At 44.2% G+C, this 25,994-nt stretch overlaps 2 protein-coding genes and 1 pseudogene across 4 annotated transcripts in view; 1 reads left to right on the top strand and 2 right to left on the bottom strand.

Moving 5' to 3' along the window:
* The window catches only part of TRAF3IP3 (TRAF3 interacting protein 3), a 26,510-nt gene extending 14,453 nt beyond the window's left edge, over positions 1 to 12,057 (bottom strand). Inside the window, exons 1-7 of one of the 2 annotated variants that reach the window (XM_055378798.2) lie at positions 11,799 to 12,057; positions 7,741 to 8,083; positions 5,402 to 5,549; positions 5,194 to 5,251; positions 4,960 to 4,984; positions 4,660 to 4,689; positions 4,466 to 4,561 (exon numbers count right to left, since the gene is read on the bottom strand). In XM_055378798.2, coding sequence (XP_055234773.2) covers positions 4,466 to 4,561; positions 4,660 to 4,689; positions 4,960 to 4,984; positions 5,194 to 5,251; positions 5,402 to 5,549; positions 7,741 to 8,025 — 642 coding nt within the window. In that variant the 5' untranslated portion in view covers positions 8,026 to 8,083; positions 11,799 to 12,057. Of the gene's footprint in view, positions 1 to 4,465; positions 4,562 to 4,659; positions 4,690 to 4,959; positions 4,985 to 5,193; positions 5,252 to 5,401; positions 5,550 to 7,680; positions 8,084 to 11,798 lie in introns of both variants that reach the window. The other variant, XM_004028330.4, reaches the window with a different exon arrangement.
* Positions 12,058 to 22,548: 10,491 nt separating this feature from the next.
* LOC101154504 (adenosine receptor A2b-like) lies at positions 22,549 to 25,525 on the bottom strand (annotated as a pseudogene).
* Positions 25,496 to 25,994, top strand: part of LAMB3 (laminin subunit beta 3) — a 127,524-nt gene continuing 127,025 nt past the window's right edge. The window contains exon 1 of one of the 2 annotated variants that reach the window (XM_063708860.1): positions 25,496 to 25,619. The gene's annotated coding sequence lies outside the window, so the exon portion shown is untranslated. The remainder of the gene's footprint in view (positions 25,620 to 25,994) is intronic. The other variant, XM_055378751.2, reaches the window with a different exon arrangement.

Genomic DNA, 25,994 nt, shown 5'->3' on the forward strand with positions numbered 1-25,994 from the left:
GGAAACAATAGCTGTTAACTGAAAAAGTCTGAGACTGTTTTTCTTTAAAACTGGAAGCTAGGGGGTTGGTGGGGAGGAGGGACAAAGAAGAGAAGGGTGAGGATTGGGAGGGGTGAGAAGAAGGGAGGGAGGAAACCACAACCAAGGGAACTTCTGCTCTTGGGCTGGATCATGGGGTGAAACTCCTCCTTGGAGACAAACCCAGAAATGTCTCTTAATATATCCCCCCTCATTCCCACAAAGCTTGCTTTGATTCAAGCTCTGGTTGTGTCTTACCTGGGATATTACAAGAGTCTCAACTCCCCCAACCCCTGCTTGGAGCCAGGGTTCTTATTGCTACAAGTTAGAGAATCCTTGAACCCTCCCCCCTCTTTTTGTTTTTTCAAGACAGGGTCTTGCTCTGTTACCCCATGCAGGAGTACAGTGGTGCAGCCTGGACCTCCTGGGCTCAAGCGATCCTCCTGCCTCAGCCTCCCAAGTAGCTGTGACTATAGGTGTGTACCACCATGCATGGCTAATTTTTTTATTTTTAGTAGAGATGAGGTCTCACTATGTTGCCCAGGCTGGTCTTGATCACTCAAGTGATCCTTCTGCCTTGGCCCCCCAAAGTGTTGGGATTACAGGTGTGAGACACTGCATCCAGTTGGAAATTACAGAACCTTTTAAGACACAGATCTGATCATTCACAAGTCATTTCCTCAGATAGTAATTGCATACCTTCTAAGGATGAGCCAGACATTGCTAAGTGTAGGACTTTATACCTCAATAAAGCATAGTTCCATTCTTACTGAGCTTATTACCTATAGCAGTGTTTCTCAAGCTGGGTAGCATGCATTCTAAAGGATCTCTGATTTTATATATATACATATATGGGTTTCCTTTAAAAATGGGTCCATGCATTATTCAAGTGTGAGATACCTTGTTCAACAGAAAAAGTTTAAGACCCATAATTCTAAAGACCTGTCTGAGATCCTTTCTTTGGCACTACTCTGGCATACCTTCATTTCAGCCATACTCTGCTATACCCAATTCTTTGCCATACATAGGCCTGTAATCATTCCAATTCCTTTACCTTAAACACTCTTTTACTTTCTGCTTTTTTCCCTCATCATTACTCTTGCTTCTCTACTGGTTAGCTCCTACTCATCCTTCAAGATTCAGCTAAAATGGTTTCTTTCCTTTATTTTTATTTTTTGAGACAGAATCTTGCTCTGTCACCCAGGCTGGAGTTCAGTGGCACAATCTCAGCTCACTGCAACCTCCACCTCCTGGGTTCAAGCAATTCTTGTGTCTCAGCCTCCTGAGTAGCTGGGACTTCAGGCATGCACCATCACGCTCAGCTAACTTTTGTATTTTTAGTAGAGACGGGTTTTCGCCATGTTGGCCAGGCTGGTCTTGAACTCCTGGCCTCAAGTGGTCCACCCGCCTTGGCCTCCCAAAGTGCTGGGATTATAGGCATAAGCTGCCATGCCTGGCCAGGTTTCCTTCCTTTAAAGCCTTCCCTGTTCCACCTCAGGTGGAATAATTGCTGCCTTCTTTCTCTTTTTCCTGCATCATCCTTTATTCACTGCTGCTATAGCCTTATTATACTGTTTTGGTGTTATTTATTACATGTCTGTCTTCATGGCTGGACTGTGAGCTCCTCAAGAGTTAGGACTGTAATGCTCTTTGCCCCTGTAGCACAAGGCCCAGCACAGAGTTGGAACTTATCAAATGACTGTCAAACAAATGAGTGAGATGATCTCAATTTAGTTCAGGACCAGAAACCACCTCACATGCACAGCTGTCTGCCCCAAGTTCCTACTCTGTCAATGAAAATGACTACCAGTCAGGAGCTCTGACCACAGATTGAAAAATCCAGGTACAATGTCTGACGTGAGGAGCAGGGCTGAGCTTAGGAAATCTTTTTTACATCACTGCAACTTCTCAGTTTTGTTCCATACTCTCCCATCATCTTTCTTTCTCTGCTCAAGCCATCTTCAAGGTAGGGTGAGATGTCACACAGGCCGGTGAGGTTGTGCTCCATCTCTTTCCACCTGGTGCGGTATGCTTTGGTGGTGTCAAGCTGCTTGTAGCTCATATTAATACATGAATTTATAGCACATACTAATTTACAGGTTTCAACATGGGGATTCTGAGGAACCTTGGGAATCCCCAAGACCCTTTTAAGGGATCAGCAAAGTCTTACTTTTTCTAATGACATATTTGTGTGAAACTGAATTTTTCTTTATGTTTAAACCAATAGATTGAATACAGAAGCAAATTGAGAATCTAGCTGTCTTTTTTTTTCAGCCAGGCATTAAAAATATTTGCAAAAGTGTAAAGCAATGACACTCCCGTCACTAATTTTGTTTTTGAAAATATGGTTCTTTTTCTTTTTCTTTTTTGAGACAGAGTTTCGCTCCCGTCGCCCAGGCTGGAATGCAGTGGTGCAGTCTTGGCTCACTGCAACCTCCACCCCTGGGGCATAAGAGATTCTCCTGCCTCAGCCTCCTGAGTTGCTAAGACTACAGGTGCATGCCAATGTACCTGGCTAATTTTTTGTATTTTTAGTAGAGACCAGGTTTTGCCATGTTGCCCAGGCTGGTCTTGAAGTCCTGAGCTCAAGTGATCCACCTGCCTTGGCCTCCCAAAGTCTGGGATTACAGGTGTGAGCCACCGCACCCAGACTGTTTTTCTTAAAACATGTAATTCAGGTTAGCATGAAATATTTTACTCTCATTATTTTAAAATTAATAATTCTTTCTCAATTTCTGTCTTGATTTCTTCCTTCCTTCCTTCCTTCCTTCCTTCCTTCCTTCCTTCCTTCTTTCTTTCTTCTTTCTTTCTTCCTCTCTTTCTTCCTTTCTTTCTTTCTTTCCTCTCTTTCTCTCTTTGTGAGAGGGAGTCCTGCTCTGTCATCTAGGCTGGAGTGCAGTGGCACGATCATCGCTCACTGCAACCTCCACTTCCTGGGCTCAACCGATTCTTGTGGCCCAGCCTCTGGAGTAGCTGAAATTACAGGTGTGCACCACCATGCCTGGGTAATTTTTGTATTTTTAGTAGAGACAGGGTTTTGCCATGTTGACCGGGCTGGTCTCTAACTCCTGACGTCAGGTGATCTTCCTGCATTGGCCTTCCAAAGTGCTGGGATTTACAGAAATGATGCACGGCGCCTGGCCAACTGTTTTAATTTCTAATATGGTAAATATAAACATTTCTTATATATTTTCAATAATTTAAAAAGTATAAAGGAATCCTGAAATAAAAAAATTGGAGAACCATTTTACTAGACTGTCATGCCTTTAGATTTTTTTTTTTTTTTTTTGAGATGGAGTCTCGCTCTTTTGCCCAGGCTGGAGTGCAATGAGGTGATCTCAGCTTACTGCAACCTCTGCCTTCTTGGTTCAAGCGATTCTCCTGCCTCAGCCTCCTGAGTAGCTGGGATTACAGGCATGTGCAACCACACCCAGCTAATATTTTTGTATTTTTAGTAGAGACGGGGTTTCGCCATGTTGGCCAGGCTGGTCTTGAACTCCTGACCTCAGGTGATCCACCCGCTTCGGGCTCCCAAAGTGCTGGGATTACAGGTGTGAGCCACCACCCCCGGCCTTGCCTTTAGACCTTTGCCTGTACCCCAACTAAAATACTATTCCTTCTTCCATATTTTCCTGGCAAATGCTTATATAAGTATTCCCCTGGCTCTTTTCTTCTCTGGAGTCACTCATTCCTTCTTGTATTTTCCTATATCTTGAAAACATTTCTTTTATTTTTCATGTTTTTGTATTGTTTAGTCATGTGTCTTTCTTACAAAACTGTGAGTCTTGTCAAAGCAAGAACCCTATCTAAATAATCTCATTATTTCTAGTGCTAGTCCAGTGCTCTGTATAGAGGACATAACCTATGAATATTGTACATTGAATGGACTAAAATCAAAGGCCTGAATTTTAGTTGCAGATCTGCCACTACCTAGCTGTGTGACTATTGGCAAGTTACTTGACCCCTATGAAGCTCAGTTTCCTCATGGGCAAAATAAGAGTATTAGACCAGATTGTCTCTAAGGTCCCTTCCCACTCTGATATTTTTATTCGGACAGAGTGGGTGCATGGCACGCTGGTTTGGATAAATATCAGTGGGAATCCCATACGAAAATATTTGACATTTACCATATTCAGTAATGTAAACTATATTGGGATCTTCCTTCATTCCTTCCAACAAATTAAAAAATGGGTATTCTTGCCACTTTTGGTTCTGGGTCTTCCTTGGATATGTAGCACCATGACCCTCAGGTGATGACCCATATATTTATTGTGAGCTGTTTGACTTCTAGGTCTGAGCACCATCCCCCTCATCTCCTGCCTCTTCCCAGCTCACTTTTCAGTAGTGAGAAAACCCCTTCTCTTGCTGTGATGATGTGGAAAGAAAAATGAGATGGGAACACATAGAAGCCCATGAGCTTTGTTCAAAAAGAATTTCATTCCCTTACCTTCCAAGAGCTGTCAGAGGCCTGAATCAGAGTGGACAGTAGGTCTTGGAGAATCACCATTTTCTGTTTTAGGACCAGCTCCCTTTGTAGGGCCTCCTGGCGGTGCGGGCACAAAGTGCAAGAGGGTAAGATTAACCTGGAGGATCGGGGTAAGTGGATGGAGGAACTGAGGGGAGGGGTCACATGCCACTTACTTTGAGGTAATCAGAAAGCTGGATGATTTCCTGGAGAGAAAGAACAAGGGTATTCAAAATGTCTCTAAGTCCCCTGAAACCCTGGGATATAGAACCAGAGCCTGGGTTGGCTTGTGTAGAGCAAACCTCTTCTGCTTTGGCTCTGACAGGGTCCCTTTAGTCCCCACATCTATGCTCAGTACCCCCTTGCCATCCAGGAAGAAGATGCCCCTCCATCCCAGCCAAGTTTATCATGGAATTCCAGAATGTCAGAGCTTAATACTTTCTGATTCGACCCCTTCAAAGTGAATATGTGCTTACCTTATCCAGAACTGCAACTCCGTAACTGGAAAGAGAAGAAATTAAAAATAATGATAATGGACCAAAGAATCAAGTCAGGAGGCAGTGGGTTGATTCCTTCTGAAATCCCTTCTGAAGAGCCAGTAAGGTGGGGAAAGGCTTCCTCTTTCTTAATTAAGGTGGACATGGAAATTCATTGTGTTCTCTCCAGAGAGGAATGGATGGGATGTGAGAGGGTTAGGGTCAGGAACTCACTTGGTTTGCTGACTGGCATCGTTCTTAATTGTTGGTCCTTCTGCCTTTGTCTGAGTACCTGAGAGATGGAGGATAAGTTGATTTAGAACTTACAGGGAGGAAGTGAGGGAAGTGGGGAGGGACAGGGACTCTCCATTGCCGGTGAGCTGGGACAGCTGTCTCAGGATTCTCTGCAGGCCCTGTGGAGTGAGGGAGGCTCTGCTCTTACCACGGTGGTGTTTGGGTGGCTTCTTGATGGGAGTGTCCTGTGGAGGAAGGCCCCCAGCCTGTGAGGAGAGGTGGTCAGACAGATCCCTGCAGATGCCTGAGGGAGGAGGATGCTGGGCTGGAAAGACTTCAGAGCTGGTGCCTGTCACCTGGAAGGCAAGTGGGGAATGCTGAAAACCACTGCCTTGAGCCTCTTGAAAGACTCTCCTGATGATTTCGGAAGGAAGAACCAACCATCATGTTTGTTATGGACTGAGTGTTTATTGTCCCCCCGCCCAAATCTGTGTGTTGAAATCCTATCTCCCAATGTGATAGTATTAGGAGGTGGAGACTTTGATAAATAATTAGGTCAGAGCAGGTAGCCCTCATGAATGGGATTAGTGCCATTATTAGAAGAGACACGAGAGAGCTTGCTTTCTCTCTCTGCTCTCTGCCTTGTGAGGACACAATGAGAAGAAGGCCATCTGCATAGTGGGAAGAGTGCTCTCATCAGACACCAGATCTGCAGGATCCGTGGTCTTAGACCTCCAGACTCCAGAATTGTAAGAAATAAATTTCTGTTATTTAAGCCACCCAGTCTGTGGTAATTCATTACAGGATGAAGACAATGTTTCAGATCCACAAAACCAAAGTAGCCCACTCAAGCTTTCAGAGCCACACAGGCTTCTCCTGCTCCTGATATCCTTGTCCTGACCGGCAGAAATGGTCCTCCTCAGGCCAGGCATATGTGGAGCTGTACTTTTCTCCAAGTTTTCTCTCTAGAATCTCTAGTTGTTGTTTTTTTCTCTCTCTCTACCTTGTTTGGTTTTGGCCACTTACATAGCCAGCATGGTGATGTGGAAAGAGAACTGGTCTGAGTGGGGAGTGAGGGGATCTGGGTTCAGATCCCATCTTTTCTAGGTCTCAGTCTTCTGTCTGTGTAGTGAGGAGTTTGGAATAGATAATCCATAAGGTTCCTTCCATATTCAAAGGAAAGCTTCCTTTCTCTTAGTAACAGCTAGAAAATCATTGAGGTTTTGTGTGAAGACTAGGTAAAGTGGGGAGTTGTGGGAAGGTTTTTTGCTTTAGTATACAGTTCGTTTTCTTTTGCAACTGGGCTCTAGGATCATTTCTCTGAACAGCATCTCCTATTAAGCATAACAGATCCACTGGTTAAGAAGCCCTGATGGAGTACCCACTCTGGGTAGGCAACAATGCCAAGCATTACCATGGAACATAGTGGACACATCCCTGCTGTCAACATGCTCAAAACTTCAGTAGGAAGATGGTTTGCTGGCCAAGGTCATCTCAGCATACCCTGGTTTTTGCCAACATTGTTCCTTTCCAGGCCAGACTAATTGGCCCTCTAAGGGTTACACAATCTTAGAAGATTTTAACCTCACAAGGTCCATAGACAGCAGAGGTGGCCTGGAGAAGCCAGGGAAAGCTTCCTGGACCAGATGAGGCTATAGTCAAGTGATTTAATAGAATTGGAATGACACAAGAGGAAGTGAGAAGAGTGGGCACAACAGCCTTGCAGAAGAAATGAGGACAGATATGTCTGTGTGTGTGTCAAGAAGACTGGCCTGTGTACTTGGCATATAATAAGCTTGCAGTAAATATTTGATGACTGATGGATGAATGAATGCTGTAAGATAGCTGTAGAAGACATGTGTATATTGCCTAAATTTGAACTGATATAGGCATTAGCTTTGGAATTATTTTTATTTATTTTATTTTTAAGTTTTTTAGAGATAGGGTCTCCCTGTCTTGCCCAGGCTGGAGTGCAATGGTGTGATCATAGCTTATTGCAGCTTCAAACTCCTGGGTTCAAGTAATCCTCCAATCTTTGCCTCCTGATTAGTTAGGACTACAGGTGTGCACCACCATGCCTGGCTAGTTTGTAAAGTTTTTGATAGAGACAGGGTCTTGTCTCTATCAAAAGGCTGGTCTCGAACTCCTGGCCTCAAGTGATCCTCCTGCCTTGGCCTCCCAAAGTACTGGGATTACAGGTATGAGCCAACATGCCCAGCCTGAAATTGTTTTTAAAAATTATTTTTTCTCTATTATAAGTCAAGTGCAGAACAAAAAGAGCTAAACAAACGAAAACACAACAGCAAAAAATCTCTGAATAAGTAGCTGTTGGCAACTTTACTATAAGTAGCTCTTGGCAACTTTACTATATGACTGAGGAAGAAGGACTTGATTTAGGTCACTTTTTAGTGACCTTGAGCCCACCCACCCTCCTTGTCCAGAGAGGGTCCCAGAGCACAGAGCAGTATGTCCCTTGACACGGCCCACCTGCTCTCTGGGAGAAGAAATCCTGCTGGCACAAGACAAGGGTTCCTTGAGGACAGTCACCTGTCCTGGCCACCTGGAGGGCCCTTGCTCCCTGGCCTGGGGACGCTGCGCTTTGCCCTTCTCCTCTAGCTCCAGGTTCCTCCTCCTGAAGAACTGCTGCAGTCGAGCTCTCTGGAGCTTCTCTCTCTGCTGGATCCTCAGCGTCTTCCCCACCTGGCGGCAAGTGGTCACATTGGGACGGCAGCGGCGGCTTTCACGGATCTCTTGCCTGCGCTCACACTTGGCCTCATAGCTCTCAGCCCACCGGGCCAAGCCAGGGGAGGGCCTGGGGTCTGAGCTGATCATGATGACCTCCAAGCACCTGTTGCGCTTGGCTTCCAGTTCCTGGAATAGATGCCTGGATCTGCCAAATGCCAAGAGGGAGGAGAAGGGGAGGGGTCAGAAGATGGGCAGAAAAATGACTATCTCCCTAGACCAGGGGGCAGAAATAGCACAGAGTTCCATCCATGTGGGTTGAAAACTGAGGACATGGTGGTATCAAAGTGGGAGTCAGGACTCTTGGGCTCAGTCTCTAATGAACTAATACAGTCTTATAAAAGTGAATTCCTGCTTTTCTCTAGCCGACGTTTCCCCTTTGTAAAGTAAAAGGGTCTCTATGGCTGCCACTTACTCCTTGACTGAACATCTTACCATGCCTCTAAGTCAGGGGAACATGAGAAATAATTGATTAAAATCATAATGAGCTTATAGCCTCTTGGATGGCAGGTGTGTGTTCATTTTCCAGACTTCTAGAGAAGCAGCTAAGTTGAGCCAATCTGCCCTCTTATCCCCCAGTTGAAAAGGGAAGTCAGTATCTTTACTGGTCTCTTGGTCCAAGCTGTCACTAACATAGTTGAGTGACACTTCTCAAGGATCTGGAGGGCTAACCACACCCCCCTCAGGTGGTGACCAGTCCTGTGACCAGCACCCACTGGTCTCTTCTTGACTTTTAGCAACGAGCTTGTGAGCCTGGACCTGGCATGGTTTAGGAGGGAAACCCTACCCTAATTCCTCCAACCTGCTGTCCTGACAATGGTCCATGGGCCCCCCACTCCAAGCTCAGGACTGGGCTGTGTCTCTCAGGTGCAGATCAAGTCCAATCAGTATTGACTGAGCATCTGCCACATGCCTAGTGCTGGCCAAAACCCATTTCAGAGCATCTGGCTCCAATACTGTTGGGGCTGAGGGTTCCATTTCTTTAGGATTACCTCCCTGTCAGGGCTAATGCTGGTGCCAAGTCTGCTTTCCTTAGCCCAGACACAGATTGTGCCATCCAAACCCACAAGCACATGAATTGTACCTCAATAAGGCTGCTGCAAACAGAAAATAAACAAAACAAAAACAGTAATCAGAAGTTTCCAGGGAGCCAGGCTTGGTGTAGGGGCCACAGGATGTCCCTCTGCATGGCCTTACCTGATATTTACATAGCACCTAGACCCGAATCCCCTTTTCCTTCTCTGTGCCTTTCTCTTTCCTACTCTTCCCCACCTACCTTCTGTAGTTTATCCTCCTAGAACCCTCTGGTCACTGTGCTGAGTTGGGCTGGATTTGGATGAGCCGGATCCTGAGTGTTGGAAATTCTGTGTCCTGCCTCCTCTGATCACTGGAGTCAGACCAGGGACTGATGAAGGAAGAGGGACTCCCCCTCACAGCTGCTGCTGCTTCTCTTCCTCCCACGACCTCATTACCCACCACCCTGGGAGGAGGGTATCTCAGCTTCACCAACTAGCAGGCATTTGCTAGCTCTAACCCCTTGGGGTTTATTTATAGGCCAAACAGACTCAACAGGTAGCAGACTCTCTGCCCCTTACTGGGACTTTGCTACTCTGGCTCAGTCTGGAATTCTCTGCAGGATTCTTGTTTTCTCTCTGATCCTACCACTCATTCCCCAGGGTCATGGGTGGGGCAGTCTTCTTCCCTGAGAGGAGTTTTGTGTGGTCAAGCCCTGGACACTCAAATGCCTGACTCTTGAGGGTTGGAGGGGCATACTCTGGTGTCAGGCAGCATTGATTCCAAGCAGAAATGTGAGGTTGTTAATGTTTGTCCTCTACATACCCATTCTGAATGGCTCTCTTCTTTGTTTTTCCTTACTTCTTCTTCTCGGATAAGGGTGGGAGTGGGCATAGGGGGTGGTCCCTTGACTTCTTCTCTGCCACTTTCTTTATTTAAAGACTTAAAAGAAAGGGTCTGAGAGACCCATGTCTATTGTTATAAATGACTGAATGGAGGAGACCCAGGATTATGTGCATGTGAACTCCATGTCTAGAACCTACACTCACAGCATCCCTGAGCCACAGCCCCTGGCTATTCTGCCATGGATTGCAGTGGAGAACTCTGGCTCTTGGAGTCACACTGTGTGGACTCATGTCCTGGCTCTGTCACCTACAACCTGTGTGTGTTTTTAGATAAGCTATTAAACATCTCTAAGCCCCAGTCTCCTCATTTATAAAATGGGGCTAGGACCTGCCTTGTAGGTTATAAGGATTAAATGACAAAATGCAGGCCATGCACCTGGCATGGAGCACACAATAAATGTTACCTTTTAATAATAAAGACATAAAGTATTCTTATTAGGTTGGTGCAAAAGTAATTGCGAATATTATCCTTGTTATGCCAATGTTGGATATTGAAGACTTGGTGCTGTAAGACAAAGGCTCCAAGCTAAACTAGCACTTCTAGGACCAAGAATGCCTTCTCTCATCCTCTCAACCCTCTCTCTCTTTGACAGAGTATATTGTTTACCAGATTGAGGGGATGCTGGCCCCAGGCTGAAGTCACATTTACTTCTGACCTCTGGGTTTGGACTCTGACCTCTGGGTTCCTCTGACCTCTGGGTTTGGGCTATAAGGAGAAAGGGCTTCTCTGTGGTCTGGACATAATTGCCATCCCAATTACACCAAGCAGAAAGGTAAGGAAGAGATGGGGTCTGCCTGTGTCGCACATAAGGTGTGAGGTCCCCTCCCTGTTTGGCTCCAGCTTCCCCACAGGTTTTGTAGTGGAGGCAGAACATTGAGAATCCTCCTACCTTCTTGCCGCAAAGAGGAAAGGGCTATGGGGGAGAAGACAGGGCCTGAGATGAGGTCTCTCTGGGCTCTCCACCCAGGCCACCAACCTTAGTCCACTGAAACACAAAGCTGCTCTGCTCTCTGCTTCCTTGGGGCAGACATTGAGCCTTCTTACCCAAGAAAGAAGCTGCAGTGGAAATGGCTCCTTAGAGAGGGGAGTGTTCCCAGATGCCTTGGCTACCACACCTGCTAGGATTTGGTGCAGCATGCTGCATAGAACCCTACCCAGGTTTCTGGGATATCTGGACCCTGCTGACTTGCTTGAAAACAAGAAGGTATGTGGGACGGCTGACAGGGATAGGCTGCTAAAGAAAAGGGAACTGGTCCCTGTAGGGTTCAAAGAAAGATCACTGGGCCACTGCCCAGGCTTTCTGGCATCTCTCAGGTTCCCCCCTGGCAGCATGACTGGGCTCACTTAGAGCTTGGAGGAAGAAGGGTTACTGGCTGGGAAGGCTCAGCCTGGTCTCTCAGGCTGCAGAGAGAGAACAGGGCACAGCTCCTCACCTGACTGTGGCTTGACATGCCTTTCTGAGTCTCGCTTTTACTTCCTGGCCATGTGTGCAATGGAGACAATGAATGGCTTCCTGCATGGGTTGGCCTTCCTGGCCCAGAGCTCTCAGTGTGAACTGAGGGGAGAGGGGCCTGCGCTTAAGCTGCTAGGAAGGCAGTCTTGTGTTCAGGGATCCCTGCTTTGAAGAAAACTGTAAAAGGTCATTTAATTCATGCCCATATCACTGGGTGGCCTGAACTCTAAGTCGTTTGACTCACTCCTAATCTAATGTAATCTAATCTACTGGAACAGAGGAGTGGTGCAAGCTGTACCCTGTGCCATGGCTAGCGCCACAGGAAACCAACACAGGATACTTTCTTGGTTACCCAAACCTCTGACACCCTTAAACTATGCCACCCACTCTCTCTTCACCCAGGGGAGCTGGGATGGTAGAGCATCTTCTGCCCTACCCCAAAGTTGGAGTTCCCAAACCTGGACACAAAAGCATCCTCCTTCTCAGTTACCTCCGAGTCCCAGGCTCCAACTCAAGCCACTCAGGAAAGCATTCCAGTCCTGGGCAGATCTTGGCTCTGGTCTCAGATGGAGCAAGACAGCAGATGGGTAAAGCACACGCTTTCAATCCATAGGTCTGCGCCCCATTAACACGTCCCTTCTTGGTACCGTCTTTCTTTTTGCACAGCAGCCTTGCTGAAACAGGAAACAGACAAAGCCACAAGGTTCGCAAACCCCAGTTCCTCTCTCTTGCTCTCTGGTATCATCTAAGTGGGCCCCTGAACTCTGAGGCCTCCAGGGCTGGGCTCAGGAGCTCCTCCCATCAGTAGGCACCCCGGCCACCCTTTCTCTTGCTACTGGATTGGTTGGAGCTCTTGGACAGTTTCAAGTCAAGATTCCTTTCCATGATTAGAAAAGGATAGTCCTTTGGGTCAGATTCAGACCTTTGTGGTTTCTATGAAAGGGAAAAAAAATGCCTTTTTGGTGGTAAGACCTAGATGAGATGTTCTCAGTGTAGGCTTTCATGTGTATCAGGTAGTTCTTTGTGCAAGGATTTTCCTTTTTCTTTAGCCACCTCTTCCCAATCCTGGTATTGTAAAGAGTTTCTGCTCTTCTGAAGTAGCTGGTGTCTTTCTCAGATTCTGGAATGAGGCCAACTCTGGATTTGCTCCTTTCTGGAGCAATGAGGAGGGGGTGTAAATGTGGGTAGCTGGGGGATGAAGGAAGGAATAGAAGGCAGAGTCTTCTACACATTTTTTTATCTGGTCAACCGGACTAGGAAATTTAGGGAAAAACTAAAGGGAACTGACTTGCATGCATTAAGATGAAGCCATCACAAATGATGCAGCCAGGAAATTCCCAAGAAGTTCAGGCTAAAATAGTGGAGAGGAAACTGGATTGGGACAAGTTAACTGAGCAGCTTTGTAACCTTGTAAAATTCACCTTGTCTGGATGCTACTCACTGTGGTAGTTGGGTGATGTATGTGGCTCTTTGGAATTCTAAGGTTTGACACATGTGAGGCAGGTAATGAGACTTAAAATTAGCTGTGATCACATTTATTAACATGTGGAGAGTTTGTCACCATTTTCTCTGCTTCTGCTTCTTTCTCTGTTCTTTGAGGAGAAAAAGGACAAGGAATCGGCAGGGAAAAGCAGAGGATGGATTCTCAAGCACTAGGACTGAAGACAAGTGGCATTTACTCAGGATGAGAGACAACAGCTCAAGGCCCTGTGTCTGGAGCTTGACACATTGAGATGGGAATGAGTAGAGGACAGAGGGCTTGGGGAGCCCAAGATGTCAGAAAAAGAGAATTTTTGGCCGGACACAGTGGCTCACACCTGTAATCCCAGCAATTTGGGAGGTCCAGGTGGGTGGATCACTTGAGGTCAGGAGTTCAAGACTAGCCTGGCCAACATGGTGAAACCCCATCTCTACCAAAAATATAAAAAATTAGCCGGATGTCATGGCATGTGCCTGTAAACCCAGCTACTTGGGAGGCTGAGGCACGAGAATCGCTTGAACCTGGGAGGCAGAGGTTGCAGTGAGCCAAGAATGTGCCACTGCACTCCAGCCTGGGCGACAGAGTGAGCTGGAGTTTCACTCTTGTTGCCTAAGCTGGAGTGCAATTGCGCGATCTCGGTTCACTGCAACCTCCGCCTCCCAGGTTCAAGCAATTCTCCTGCCTCAGCCTCCTGAGTAGCTGGGATTACAGGCATACGCCACCATGCCTGGATAATTTTTTGTATTTAGTAGAGATGGGGTTTCAACCATGTTAGTCAGGCTGGACTCAAACTACTGACCTCAGGTGATCCACCTGCCTCGGCCTCCCAAAGTGCTGCGATCACAGGCATGAGCCACCACGCCTGGCCAGAGAATTTTTATTGGCATAGAAGAGTGAGAAGATTCTGGGAGTTCAGGGCATTAGAGCGTAAAGAAAGACAGGAGATTTTAATAGGAATTCCTATAGAGATCTACTATTTGGACTCCATTAAACATCAGAAAGAAATGTCTACAAAGCTCTGCAGTCATTGGGATACTAATCCCATGATAACTGGGATTTAGAGTGGTCAATGATATGCTCAAGATCACATGGAAAGCGTTGGACCCAGGTTTGCTTGACAGTAGGTTTGAGCCCTTAACATTGTGTTCTGAGAAGAAAACAATTAATAAGGTTGTCATACCTATCTATCTATATTGAAAAAGACACACACACACACACACACACAGAACTTTGAGAATAGAAAATATACCTTATTTTCAAATGCCCACGAGACATTAAAAAAATTGACCATATAGATCAAAAAGTAAACCTCAGTATATGTTTTGAAAAGTTGATCTATTACGGCAGGATTTTCTGACCATAGTACAATACAATTGAAATAAATAACAAAAGATGGAAGAAAGAAATATTTTAACTTCTTGGAAAAAAATTCTTCCCATTTACTCTGAAAAGATAGAGGGAATTTCAAATCTGCAATTAAGAATGCATTGAAAACAGTGATAGTGGCAACATTATGAGCAAAATCTGTGAGATATGGCCAAGCAGAACTCAAGGAAAATTCCTAGCTTTAAACATTTTCATTACCTAAATCAAGAAGATTAAAAATAAATTTCCTATTCATTTATTTTCAAATGAATTGCTAAAAAATGATCAGGAAAAAAGGAGGTGAGAATTTTGAAATGATAAAAGGAGAATATATAATAAGTTAGAATCCTGTTTAAAATTGATAAAAAAAAATTCAGTTTTGTGTGTGCATCTGGCAGGGGGAGGAATGGTAGACATACAAATAGAAAACAAAATCAATAAAATAAACTATCAGTGAGCCAAATCAATTTAAAAAAGAGAAAAGACATTATAAAAGTTTAGGAATGATACATGGAAAGTAGCCACAATATGGTGGAAATTAAAGTAATTATAGAGAGTCATTTGTGTAACTATGCTAATGATTTTTAAAATCTAGATAAAATGGATTTAAGAAAATGAATTTACCAAATTAAGCTCAAGTAGAGATTTGTAGTGTAATCATCAGCTGGCCTCCAATAGAGGGTTTAATTCAGGCTGCTCTTGAGCTGGGCAGCAGGCTTTTAGTGGCCAGTATCCTTTGCTTCTCCTCATCATTTCCAGGTTCAATGGGAACAACGGCTCCCTTTTTTGATGGTCATATTCTGAAACAGTTTCCTTGATAGATGTTGGGCCCTGTGTAGTCCCCCATGAGGCGATGAGTATGGGGTAAGCTACCCTTTCCTTTATAGCCTGATTGCTTCACAATACCACACAAGCATGTGTAAGATTATCAGATTTTATTGTACAGTTGGGGTAACTAAACTATATGCTAATATGATTTCTCCCATACTCCAAGAGACAGCACTAAGGAGTTAAAAAAAATTTTTTTTTTCTTGAGATGGAGTTTCGCTCTGTTGCCCAAGCTGGAGTGCAGTGGCATGATCTCACCTCACTGCAACCTCTGCCTCCCGGGTGCCTCAGCCTCTGGAGTAGCTGGGATTATAGGCATGCACCACCACATCTGGCTAATTTTTTGTATTTTTAGTAGAGACAGGGTTTTGCAATGTTGGCCTGGCTGGTCTCGAACTTCTGACCTTAAGTGATCCACCTGCCTTGGCCTCCCAAAGTACTAGGATTACAGGCATGAGCCACCATGAAGTTAAACACTTTATGGGGGTCCCCTCATGGGTGTTACCAGTTCTAATCCCACTCCTCTTTCCACTCTACTGGGTGACTCCTACCTATCTTCTGGGAAATGGCAACCTCATTCATAAGAGTTGTTCTTGCCTTAGAATCCTTCCCTACACTCCTGACAAGGTTTCTTCAGCACCGCATTCCTCAAGTCTAAGTTATTCATTCTAGAATAGTGCTGCAGACACTCTTAATAGGATAGTCCACAGCGGCCTTGGCACTCCAAATTTTGCAGAGCAGCTCAGGGCAGGCATACTTAAGTCTGTTCACATTCAAGTTCAAGTTCTCCTTATCAGGTGACTTGCAGACTCTCCTCCTTAGTTTTCCAAGTGTCTAGCTGGTAACTGTTTACTCAGATGTCCACACAAACATCCCAAAGACAAATATTCATTCTCAGAGATGATACAGTCTAAACTCACCAGGAGGAAGACAAGTATTTCCTTGACTCCTACATTTGCAAGGTTGCTGCTCTGTCGAGTTATGACTGTACATTTGTGGCAGGACAGAGTTCTAAGTCCTCCTCTTGTCTTTGCTTGCTTTGTATCATCATTGTTGATAGAGAGCCTTTTTGTGTAATGAAACCTCAAATTTATGCTGTAAGAGACTTTCAATATTAGCAAGAGATTGATCTGTTGTTTAGATTCTAAGAATCTGAAAGGCCTAACCATAAGGCACAAATAACTGTGGATCCATTCTTGTGGGTCCAGCATTGAGCAAGGGACAAGTTACTTTTTGTTGTAGGCTCATAAGAAAGGTGGTCTCACTGGCTGTGACATTGAAGGGCCTTGACAGGCTGCAGCCTCAGGCTTGGGGGTGAAGGTGGGGTAGGTATAGAGGTAGGAGTGTATGTATATTAGGAAACAGAAAAGGAAAGAGTAACGTAGAACAGAAAAAGGGGGGCCTCCCAGGCACCCATCTCTATTTGGACGGAAAGGACAAACCACAAGTTAATCTTCAGAGAGCTTTCATTTCTCTTCTTTATCCTTCATTTGAGGTTCTGTCCCCTTGACTCCTGCCAGAATATGAAATAGGGCTGCTCCTGAGTTAATATCATAACGACTTGTCTTCTACTCATAAAATGCCCTTTTCTAAATGAAAAATTACTGCTTTTTAGAGCTCAGCCAAAGCACCACCCTCCTCTCCCCAGTGTATGTGTGAGTTTTCCAATAAATAGGACTCCTAGTTTGTGGCTAAAAAATCACGTTCTTTTTTGAGATGGAGTCTTGCTCTGTTGCCCAGGCTGGAGTGCAGTGGCACGATCTTGGCTTACTGCAATCTCTGCCTCCTGGGTTCAAGTGATTCTCCCACCTCAGCCTCCCGAGTAGCTGGGATTATAGGCACACGCCACCATGCTGGTTAATTTTTGTATTTTTTAAAGTAGAGATGGGGTTTTGCCATGTTGGCCAGGCTGGTCTCAAATTCCTGACCTCAAGTGATCCACTTGCCTCAGCCTCCCAAAGTACTGGGATTACAGGTGTGAGCCACCGTGACTGGCCCACATTCTTTATTTAAAAGATATTCTTATGTAAATTACTGAGTTTCCAAAAATTATCATTCAACAAAAATAACAAATATGAGGTTTCTGTTGATTAAAATATACTTCTACTTACTTTTTGTATGTCATGTTTTTTCACATAGCCTAGGCAGTCAGAGCCATGATCAATGTCTTTAGCTAAGAATTCTGAGAGCCTCAGCACTAGTAACTGTACTCATTAATACTCCGATATTGGGGATGTTGGCCGTCTAACAAAATTAGGTCATTTAATAGTGTGATCCTCTTTCTGAAACTGACAATTTTCCTTCCTAGTTAAATTGTCATCTCTTGGCACAGCCTCCGTTAAACTATCCTAATTATTTCACAAATGCCTTCACATTCCAAACTGAGATATCTTCCAGAGACTTTTCTATACATTTTATACATTTCCACACAAACCTTTAGAATCTGTTTTATACTCAGTATGATTTATCATCCATAACAAAGAATATTAAATTGATGCTGTAACACTGAACCAAACTGATTTCACCAAAAGTGCTCACATATTAGATTGCCATCAGCACTCCCTGCACACGCCCTCGCCCCCGCCTGCAGGGAGCAACTTTAGGGTTTGCTTAGAAAACTAAAGGCAGATGGACAGAGAAATGAGTTGGAAAGCATTCGGATTTTCTTTTTTTTTTTTCAGATTTATACAAATTTTAATATAATATTACTAAAAGATTTTTAAAATAGAAAAATAATTATCTGAACCTACTACCCAAAGACAAATTAGTTTCATATTTTTCACACTACCTTCTAGTTTTTGATAACATGCATTTCTTTTTAATAATATTTTAAGCATAGTGAAATCTACATTTTTGTAATATGTGATTATATCAATTGTATGTTTGTTTCTTCACTTAATACTATATTATAAATATTTTTTGCTTTTCCATTTTTTCCATTTTTTTAGCTTTCACATCGTCATGGTCTTTCATAATATTAGTGTACCACAACGTGTTTAGTAACTTCCTTATTATTAACCAGTAGCCACGTGACCCAGCAGTGCTCAGGATAATTATTAGCCACTGGCAAATACAATGCAAATACAACTTAATATACATAATAAAAATTAATATGTTATAATAATTTTCTGTAATTGTAATAATTCAGAGCTGTGATTATGTTTAACTTTGTAACAGGGTTACTTTATCTATCACATCTGTCATCTATACTTCAAGACTGTTGCTCACTCTGAAGCTGTCCTGAGTGGCAGCCTGGGGCTAGATGGGCAGGGACACCAGAAGTCAGACTGCCTGGGTGTGAAGCCTGGCTTTGCCCCTTACTATCTGTTTGAGCTTAGAGTGCATGAACACTACGTTTGAGGTCTTTGCATCTCAGTTCCCTCCTCTGTAAAATGGCTATAACTAATAATATCTACTTGATAGAATTGTTATAGGATTACCGGATATAATACTCGCAAAGCACTAAGAAATGTGAGCTATCACTATTAGCAACACCTGCAGTTTGGAGCATCTGTCTTGTGATTTATTAATGGTTATGATGAAATGGACTTGCAGATCTGTAGCTGTGTGAAAATGGAGGTGTAGTTTCAGTGAGTCAATACATTTTGTCTGATCTAATCTTGTAAGTTTTAAAACTCATTTAACTAAGTTTTTTAAAGAATGTGTCTTGCACTGTTCTCTATGGAAGAAAAGCATTTGAAGTGGCTCGTAGTGTTTCTCACTGTGTGTCATTTAAATTCCATTTTAAGTTAGACCAAAACAAATGTGTTCTGACTAATAATGGGAATCACAATAGCACCTGTCTCACAGGGCTCTTTTGAGGATTTAAATTAGTTAATATTCAGTAGAATAGTTCCTAAATATAGTAAATACTATGGAAGTATTTGGTAACACAATAAAGTAAAAATAAAAACATTCCAATGTTACAGTGAAACTCGTTTTAGTTTGCATGATATAATTAGGAATTTTATTCATGTGGAAATTATATAGAGGAATTTAATTTTATTTAATTATATGGAGATTTTTGTCATTTCTAATTTTTAGCTTTTACAGATAATGCTGCCAATGGGCATCTTCATGCATGCATTTATTTGTTTTTCTTCTTTTAAAATACTTTCTTTAGGATAAAACCTTGGAGTGGGTTTGCTGGAGAAGTTTGCTGGAGAAGAAGTAGGTTAGTTCTGACAGCAAAGATTTCCAGGAAGTGGGTGGGAGGGAATCAAGCTGGGCTTTAGGGCATCGTGGAGATGGCAGGGTCAGTAGAGCTGGAAGGCTCTCTCACCAGCCTGAGAGCTCAGTGCATTGGGTGTCAGCAGGGGGCAAAAACAGCGTGGTGTAGGGCAACAGGCAATGACTGGAATCCAGTGAGATGACTTTTAGATCCATCTCCGCCTCTCTGTTGAAGTGCAAGGCTGTTTTGCCCCTGTGGGTCTCCGTTTCTTCTAAAGCCTTTCCCAGTATGAGGGCCTATGAGTTCTTTATTTCTTAAATATTAAATACCTTCTAAATGCCTAAAATTGCACTCAGTACTAGAGATGCAACAATGAGTACAATGTAGTCAGTATCTTCTCTTAGTTACAGACACACAAGACAATTTTCAGGTAAATTAAAACAGTGTGATAAACTCAAGTGATAAACAAATACAGAAAACTGTAGAGGCATGGGATAGAGGTCACTTGCCCCAGCCTTGAGAGGTGGACCGGGTGGAAGGGAAGGAAGTTTTCCTGGAGGAGGTAATGGTTGGGCCTAACCTTAAAGGAGGCCCAGGAGTTAACCAGGAAATGGGGAGAGTGAAGAGAGCTCAGGGCAGAGGAGATAGCATGGCCAACACACAGTGGGATCATCAGGGTGCTTCAGAGGACCGGCAGTTCTTTGTCCTTGGGGAATCAAAAGCAAGGCAGGTGGCCCGAGATGTGGCTGGAGAGGCAGCCAAGGTCGTTGTACATCACTTTAAAGCGTTTGGGTTTTCGACAGACCATTTTACCCAAGAGTGGCTTCGAAAATGTGCCAGCTTCCACTCAAGGCCAATAATCTGTCCTGATTTCCCCATATCTTGACAGTGCTTTCCCCGCGAGGTTCAGAGCACCTTGTTTTTGAGGGTGACCACTAGCTGTCGCTATTGAACAGGTCTAGTTCCCCATGGCTCAATGCCAAACGTAGGCCCCAGCAGCCGGGCGGAGTTACCGGACGCCGGAGTCCAGCCCCGCCTCTAGGTCAGTTCAGGGCCCTAAGCGATGACTCACTGGTAGGCACCCTGGTGTGCAGGTGGTGGCCGCCCTGGGGTAGAACCTGCTACGCACTGGGCAAGGAGATTGCGTGAAGCGTGGTACACCACCACATTCAGCCACGGGGTGGCGCTGCCACCCTGACGGCCCAAAGGGAGGCCGGCGAAAAGGCAAAGTCTTTCCTTAAGACAGCCTTGCTCTTTTGTGGTCCACGGTACTGTTCAAGGACGGTGTGAGGGAGCCCCTGACGCACACCACCCCAGCGGTCCCGGGGCAGCGAGTCGCTCAGCAGAGAGATGCTCGAACGCTCTGCCATTGTGTCCCTTGGGCCTCAGCCCCTCATTGTTAAGGGTCTTTTGGGCCAGTCCCCAGTTTCCACCCTCTGATTCCAGGTTATGCGGTGTACCAATGTGTCCTGCCCTAGGGTTGCTGTTTCCTATCATCCTTCCCAGAAAGCCTCCCCAAATCAGCCAGTGCTCATCTGGTACTTTTCCATCTTTTAAAAATTGATTTTTTGATATGCAGTCATGCATAGCATAATGATGTTTTGGTCAATGATGGACCGTATATACGATAGTGGTCCTATAAGATTATAATATTGTATTTTTACTGTACATTTTCTATGCTTAGATATGTTTAGATACACAAATATTTGCCATTGTGTTACAATTGCCTGCAGTATTCAGTATGGTAACATGTTGCACAGGTTTGTAGCCGAGGAGCTGTAGGTATACCATACAGCCTAGGTGAGTGGTAGGTTCTATCAGCTAGGTATGTGTAAATACAATCTATGATGTTGGAACAATGATGGAATCAACTGTGAGGCATTTCTCCGGTCTTATCCCCGTTGTTAAGTCATGCATGACTGTACATTTACATAGTGATATAATGGCTACAGTCAAGCAAGTTAACATATTCATCATCTCACATAGTCACCTTTTTTTTTATTGTGGTAAAAGTACATAAAATCTACTCTTTATTTCCAGTATATGATGCAATACTATTAACTATAGTCCTCGTGATGTTTCAGGAGTTAAAGATATGCCATTCTGGCATATTGACTATTTGAGTTAAGGGCACTTAAAAAACAGCAAGTGCAAGAAGATCACTCTGACCTTTGAGCTGTTTCTTAAAAGCAGATGACATTCTCATGGGAAAGACATCCTCCCTGTAGTAGGAAAAAAAAGGAACAGTCTTATCATCAAGGATGAGAAGCTGGAGCCAAGAGAAATCTGTACAAACAAATCTTGTTAAACTAACCCTTATCTTCCTAGTTGCATCTCTACCCAATTAAATACCCTAGCCCAAGCCACTTGCCTTATCACATTTCACAGTGTGCTATTCTTTGTCAAATTCAGTATACTGAATTTGTAACTGACTCTAACTGCTTCTTTGGGTCTTTATTTCCTTATGAGGTTCTCCTGTGCCATGTAAAATTTCTATTAAATAAATTTGTTTGCTTGTCTTCTGTTAATCTGTCTTATGTCAGTTTAATTCTTGGGCTCAGCCAGGACTCTCTGAGAATGGAGGTGGAGTTTTGCTGCCCCTATATTGTACATTAGATCTCTAGGCTTATTTATTTTACATAACTGAAACTTTGTGCCCTTTGACCGCTGTCTCCCCATCATCCCTGTACCCCAACCACCTTTCTACTCTCTTTTTCTATATATTCAAGTTTTTCTTTTTTTTAAGTGAGATAATGCAATATTTTTCTTTCTGTATCTGACTTACTGGAGCTCACCCTAAGCCAAGGGAAGGTTTGTCCCATAACTCACATCCCAAAGGACTAATTAAAAGCATGACATATGCTGACTTCTTTCTCTAATACAACTTTAGAGCCATAGCCTCCAAAAGGGGATGTGCAGGAGAACTGCTAGGATGGGCAGAATATTGGAATTTCTATTTAATTAATTTAATTTAATTTTTAAAATGTTTTATTTTTATTTCACCTAATATGTACACATAGTTATATAATTTTACTTAGTGAAATGTTCATGTTTTAGGTTCCAAGAACTTGGCCAAACTTGAACTCTGGAGAGAAGCGAAATTCACTCCCTAGCTCAGGAAAGGGGAATTTGGTAGAAGAGGGATCTCATCCTTCCAATTTCTTCCCCTCAGGTAGTTTTCTGTATATGGAAAAGAACGGAGCTTAAAATTATTACGTGTTGACAATTCTACTTAAGAACTTAGGAGACTATCATTTCCTCAAATTAATGTGGCAGTTTCTTGATTGAAGAATTATACTTTTAATTTTCCTGGCTGCCTTCTTAGAAACAAATACACATTTTTAGTACAGGCAAGTTTTATTGTTTCATTGCCTCTAAGTTAAAACATATTTGCTTTATAATAGTTCACAGTGTTTCAGAGTAAAATAGTTTGTCATTTTCGACCATAAAGGAGGCAGACTCTAAAACAAAACAAAACATGCTTTTAGAATCCATTCAAGCTGTCAGCATCATCAACACAGTAAGAGCAACCAAATAGAACCACAAATATATTTGTCAACCCTTGGAGCCTACTAATAACAGGTATATATTACCTAGATATATGGTAGCTCCAGGGGAGTGCTCAAAAGAGGCAGCCCATGTGCTTGGGAGGTATAGCTATCTTTCACAATGAGAATCAGCCAGTCATGTCCTGTCCCATTGTTTATTATGTATTTATGTCTTCTCCTCAAAGAGACCAGAGCCTGCTTCACAGGCCACACTGAGAACAGGCTGTGCCCTGACCTGCTCATTCCCATTATTGAGATCACTCCAGCAGTGAACATAACTGTAAATAATTTTATGAAAAGTATAGCAGGAGTCTCTGTTCCAGTGGTTATAGACAATGGGATTGACAATCAAATTTGCATGTGACAAGAGAATGGTCATCTTCCTTGCCCACTTGGGCTTATCTTTAGCCTGAGCTAGCTGAAGAAGAGTGACACAGTCCATGGTGCGCACTGGTAGCAAGCACAGAGCAAACATCCCCACTATCACAGCCAGCGACTTGGCTGTGTATATCTCCCACTGGAGGGTGGTCCTTGAGTGGTCCATCAGCTCTGTGTACTAAAGCTGCCTGCGGTCACTGTGAAGAACTTGATGGAGATCAGCCACATTATGAGCAGTGGGGGCAGGACTTACCCCCCAAAACTGAAATATACCATGTAACTCATCGGTACTGCATTCTAAAACAGACACTTCACAAGGCAGCAGCTTTCATTCATGGTTCCATCCCAGGGCTCCATGCAGTTGTTAGAGGTACTGTCTTTACTGTTCCACTCCAGGAATGGGGTCAGTCCAATGCCAAAGGCAAGGACCCAGAGGACAGCAGTAACCCCTCTTGTTTGGGTCCCAGTGACTAAACTTTTATGCCTGAGCCGACTGTGGCTGGCCAGGTACCTGTTGATGGCCATGGACAGGAGGCTGAAGATGGAGCTCTGTGTGAGCACAAGCATGAAGCAGGCAAGAAAGAGGTGGCTGTGGAAGTCAATGCAGAACCCAGGCTGATGATGATGGCAAAGGGGAAGGTGCACAGCCCCACGGCCACATCAGGGAAACCAGGAAGGAGTTGGTGGACAACCGCAGTGCACTTGGCATGCCAGCCCTAACACCACGAATGGGTGTGCCCTGCACCTCCAGCAGCATGGCCCGGCCAGCCAGGCTCCAGGCCTCATCTACCTGGGCCCGTGGCCCATCTACTAGGGCCTCATCTACCATGAGCCTCACATGGGACAGTTGTGTGTGCCCACACTACACGTCTGCCAGCTGCATCTATTTATTTTTAGCTTGTCCTTTTAAGATTTCAATTTCTGCCTATGTTTTATGCTAGCAAATATTATATGCATATATTAAATAAATAGTAACTATATATCTATTAGAAGCACATATGCTTAATCATTTTTTTCCATCTTGGGGATCTTTTGAATTCCCCAAGTGTAATCATGTTTTAATAATGAAGTATGCCATCGAAAGCTTTGGAGAACCCTCCTCTAGAGAGTCTTTGATCCAGTCATCCTTTGAAGTTTGCCGTGGACTGTGCTCTGGGGTGGGTTTCACATGCTGGCCCAGAGTGGTCCAGCCAAGGAGAAAGGTCCTGTCAGTGTGGAGAATAGTAGCACAGCAGCTCTGGAGAGGGACTTGTTGGTGAGGGGGGACTTAACTGTCCTTGAGAAGGAGATCTCTGGAAGAGCAACTTGGATGTCTGTCCCCTGTGCCAATGTGTGCTCCTCCTCTGAGGTTACCTCCTCAGGGCTCCCTCCTACTGATATCTAGGCCTTTTCATGACATTCTTTACTGAAGAGAGGGAATCACAATTTGTCAAAGGGAAATTTGCAGATGTGGGAGGCCTAGGATTTCCTCCAGCATAGGTAGAACTGTGGTGCCCAAGTAGTACCTTGCAAATGGTCAGTGTGAGTGGATGCTGTCAGCATGCTTAGGAGGCTGATGTCTTCAGACCTGTGTCCTTCTGCTCTGACTGTATCTCCCTGCTTCTCTGGTGATTTATACTTATGACAAACACTATTGGTTGCTGAATAGAACTACAGTTTTGTTTGGCGTGGCAATGTGCCCAGTTCAAAGCTCCATTTCTCAGCCTCCCCTGAAGGGAACAGTGGCCACATGCCATGGCTGTGGGCCGTGAGATGTAAGCTGAAGTCTTTGGATGGGGCTTCCCAGTGTGCTCATTATCAGGGGTCAGAGTCAGCTGGTGTGCATCCTGTACCCTTCACCTTCCTCCTTCTCTTGCCAGAAACACTGAGTGATGCTGAGGGTGGGGCCACTGTCTTGTGAACATCCAGCAACAAGGAGGAGGATGGAGAGCTGAGTGGAAAGACAGAAGGAGCCCAGGTCCCCGAAGGCCCTAGTCAGCTCCACCCAGACTTTTTGTTAGGAGAGGAAAATAAGTCTCTGCCTGATTCAGCCAGCCACTGTCAGACAGTTGGATTTTCTGTTACTCCCAGGGGAATGCAGTGCTAACAGACTTGAAAGTCATGACTGCAGGTCTCCCTGACACCTTGGTCGAGGCTGTTGACTTCATGCAGGATGCTGACGCCCTTAGAATGGAAGAGTGTGAGCATCCCATGTCTTCAGGAGCCCTTGCTGCCTCTCCTTCCCTGGCAATTGTATTATAGAATGTAGATGTCTTGTCACTGCTAGTCAGCTTGGCCACGCTTGCTGACAGAAAAAAAAAACCAAAAAACAAAAAACAGAAAACGCCAATTTGACTCATGTTATCAGAGTTTGATTTCAAGTCCTGGAGGAGGAGAGAGTGAACTGTCTCCTTAAGAATAACGAATTCTGTCAGGAATGTGGAAAGTGAAAGTCATGATGATGTGCTGGAGCCAGTATACAGGCTTGAGAGAGCTGGGGGTGTCCATCTCTTCCCAATCCACATGCCGTGATGTCCTGTTGGTGACTCGAAGTTGGCCACAGTAAGAGTCTTTACATCATAGATACAGGCAAATGCTACGAATCAGCAAATTAAGGCTTTGTTTCTTCTTTTTCTGGAGAGTTAGTTGTTAAACATTTGTCAGCACAGCCCTGGAAAAGACCAAAGGTTTCGTTTAATATTAACTCATAGATACTGGCTATTAGTTTTCATATCTTCTGCTCCCCTAATGCTATGGAGGGGTGAATAAGCCCAAAATTAGCAGAATCAGAGAAAGGCTGCTTTATCCTGAACACGGGCTGAAACCTTACAATATCTTTGGGCCTAAGAAGAACTCTTACATGTTCAGACTAAAGGCAAAAACTAATTTTAACTTGACTTTGGCTATCAATTTGTCACCTGACCATGTTTCTGTCTC

This window comes from Gorilla gorilla, chromosome 1 (genome assembly GCF_029281585.2).
Source record: "Gorilla gorilla gorilla isolate KB3781 chromosome 1, NHGRI_mGorGor1-v2.1_pri, whole genome shotgun sequence".
NCBI lineage: Eukaryota > Metazoa > Chordata > Mammalia > Primates > Hominidae > Gorilla > Gorilla gorilla.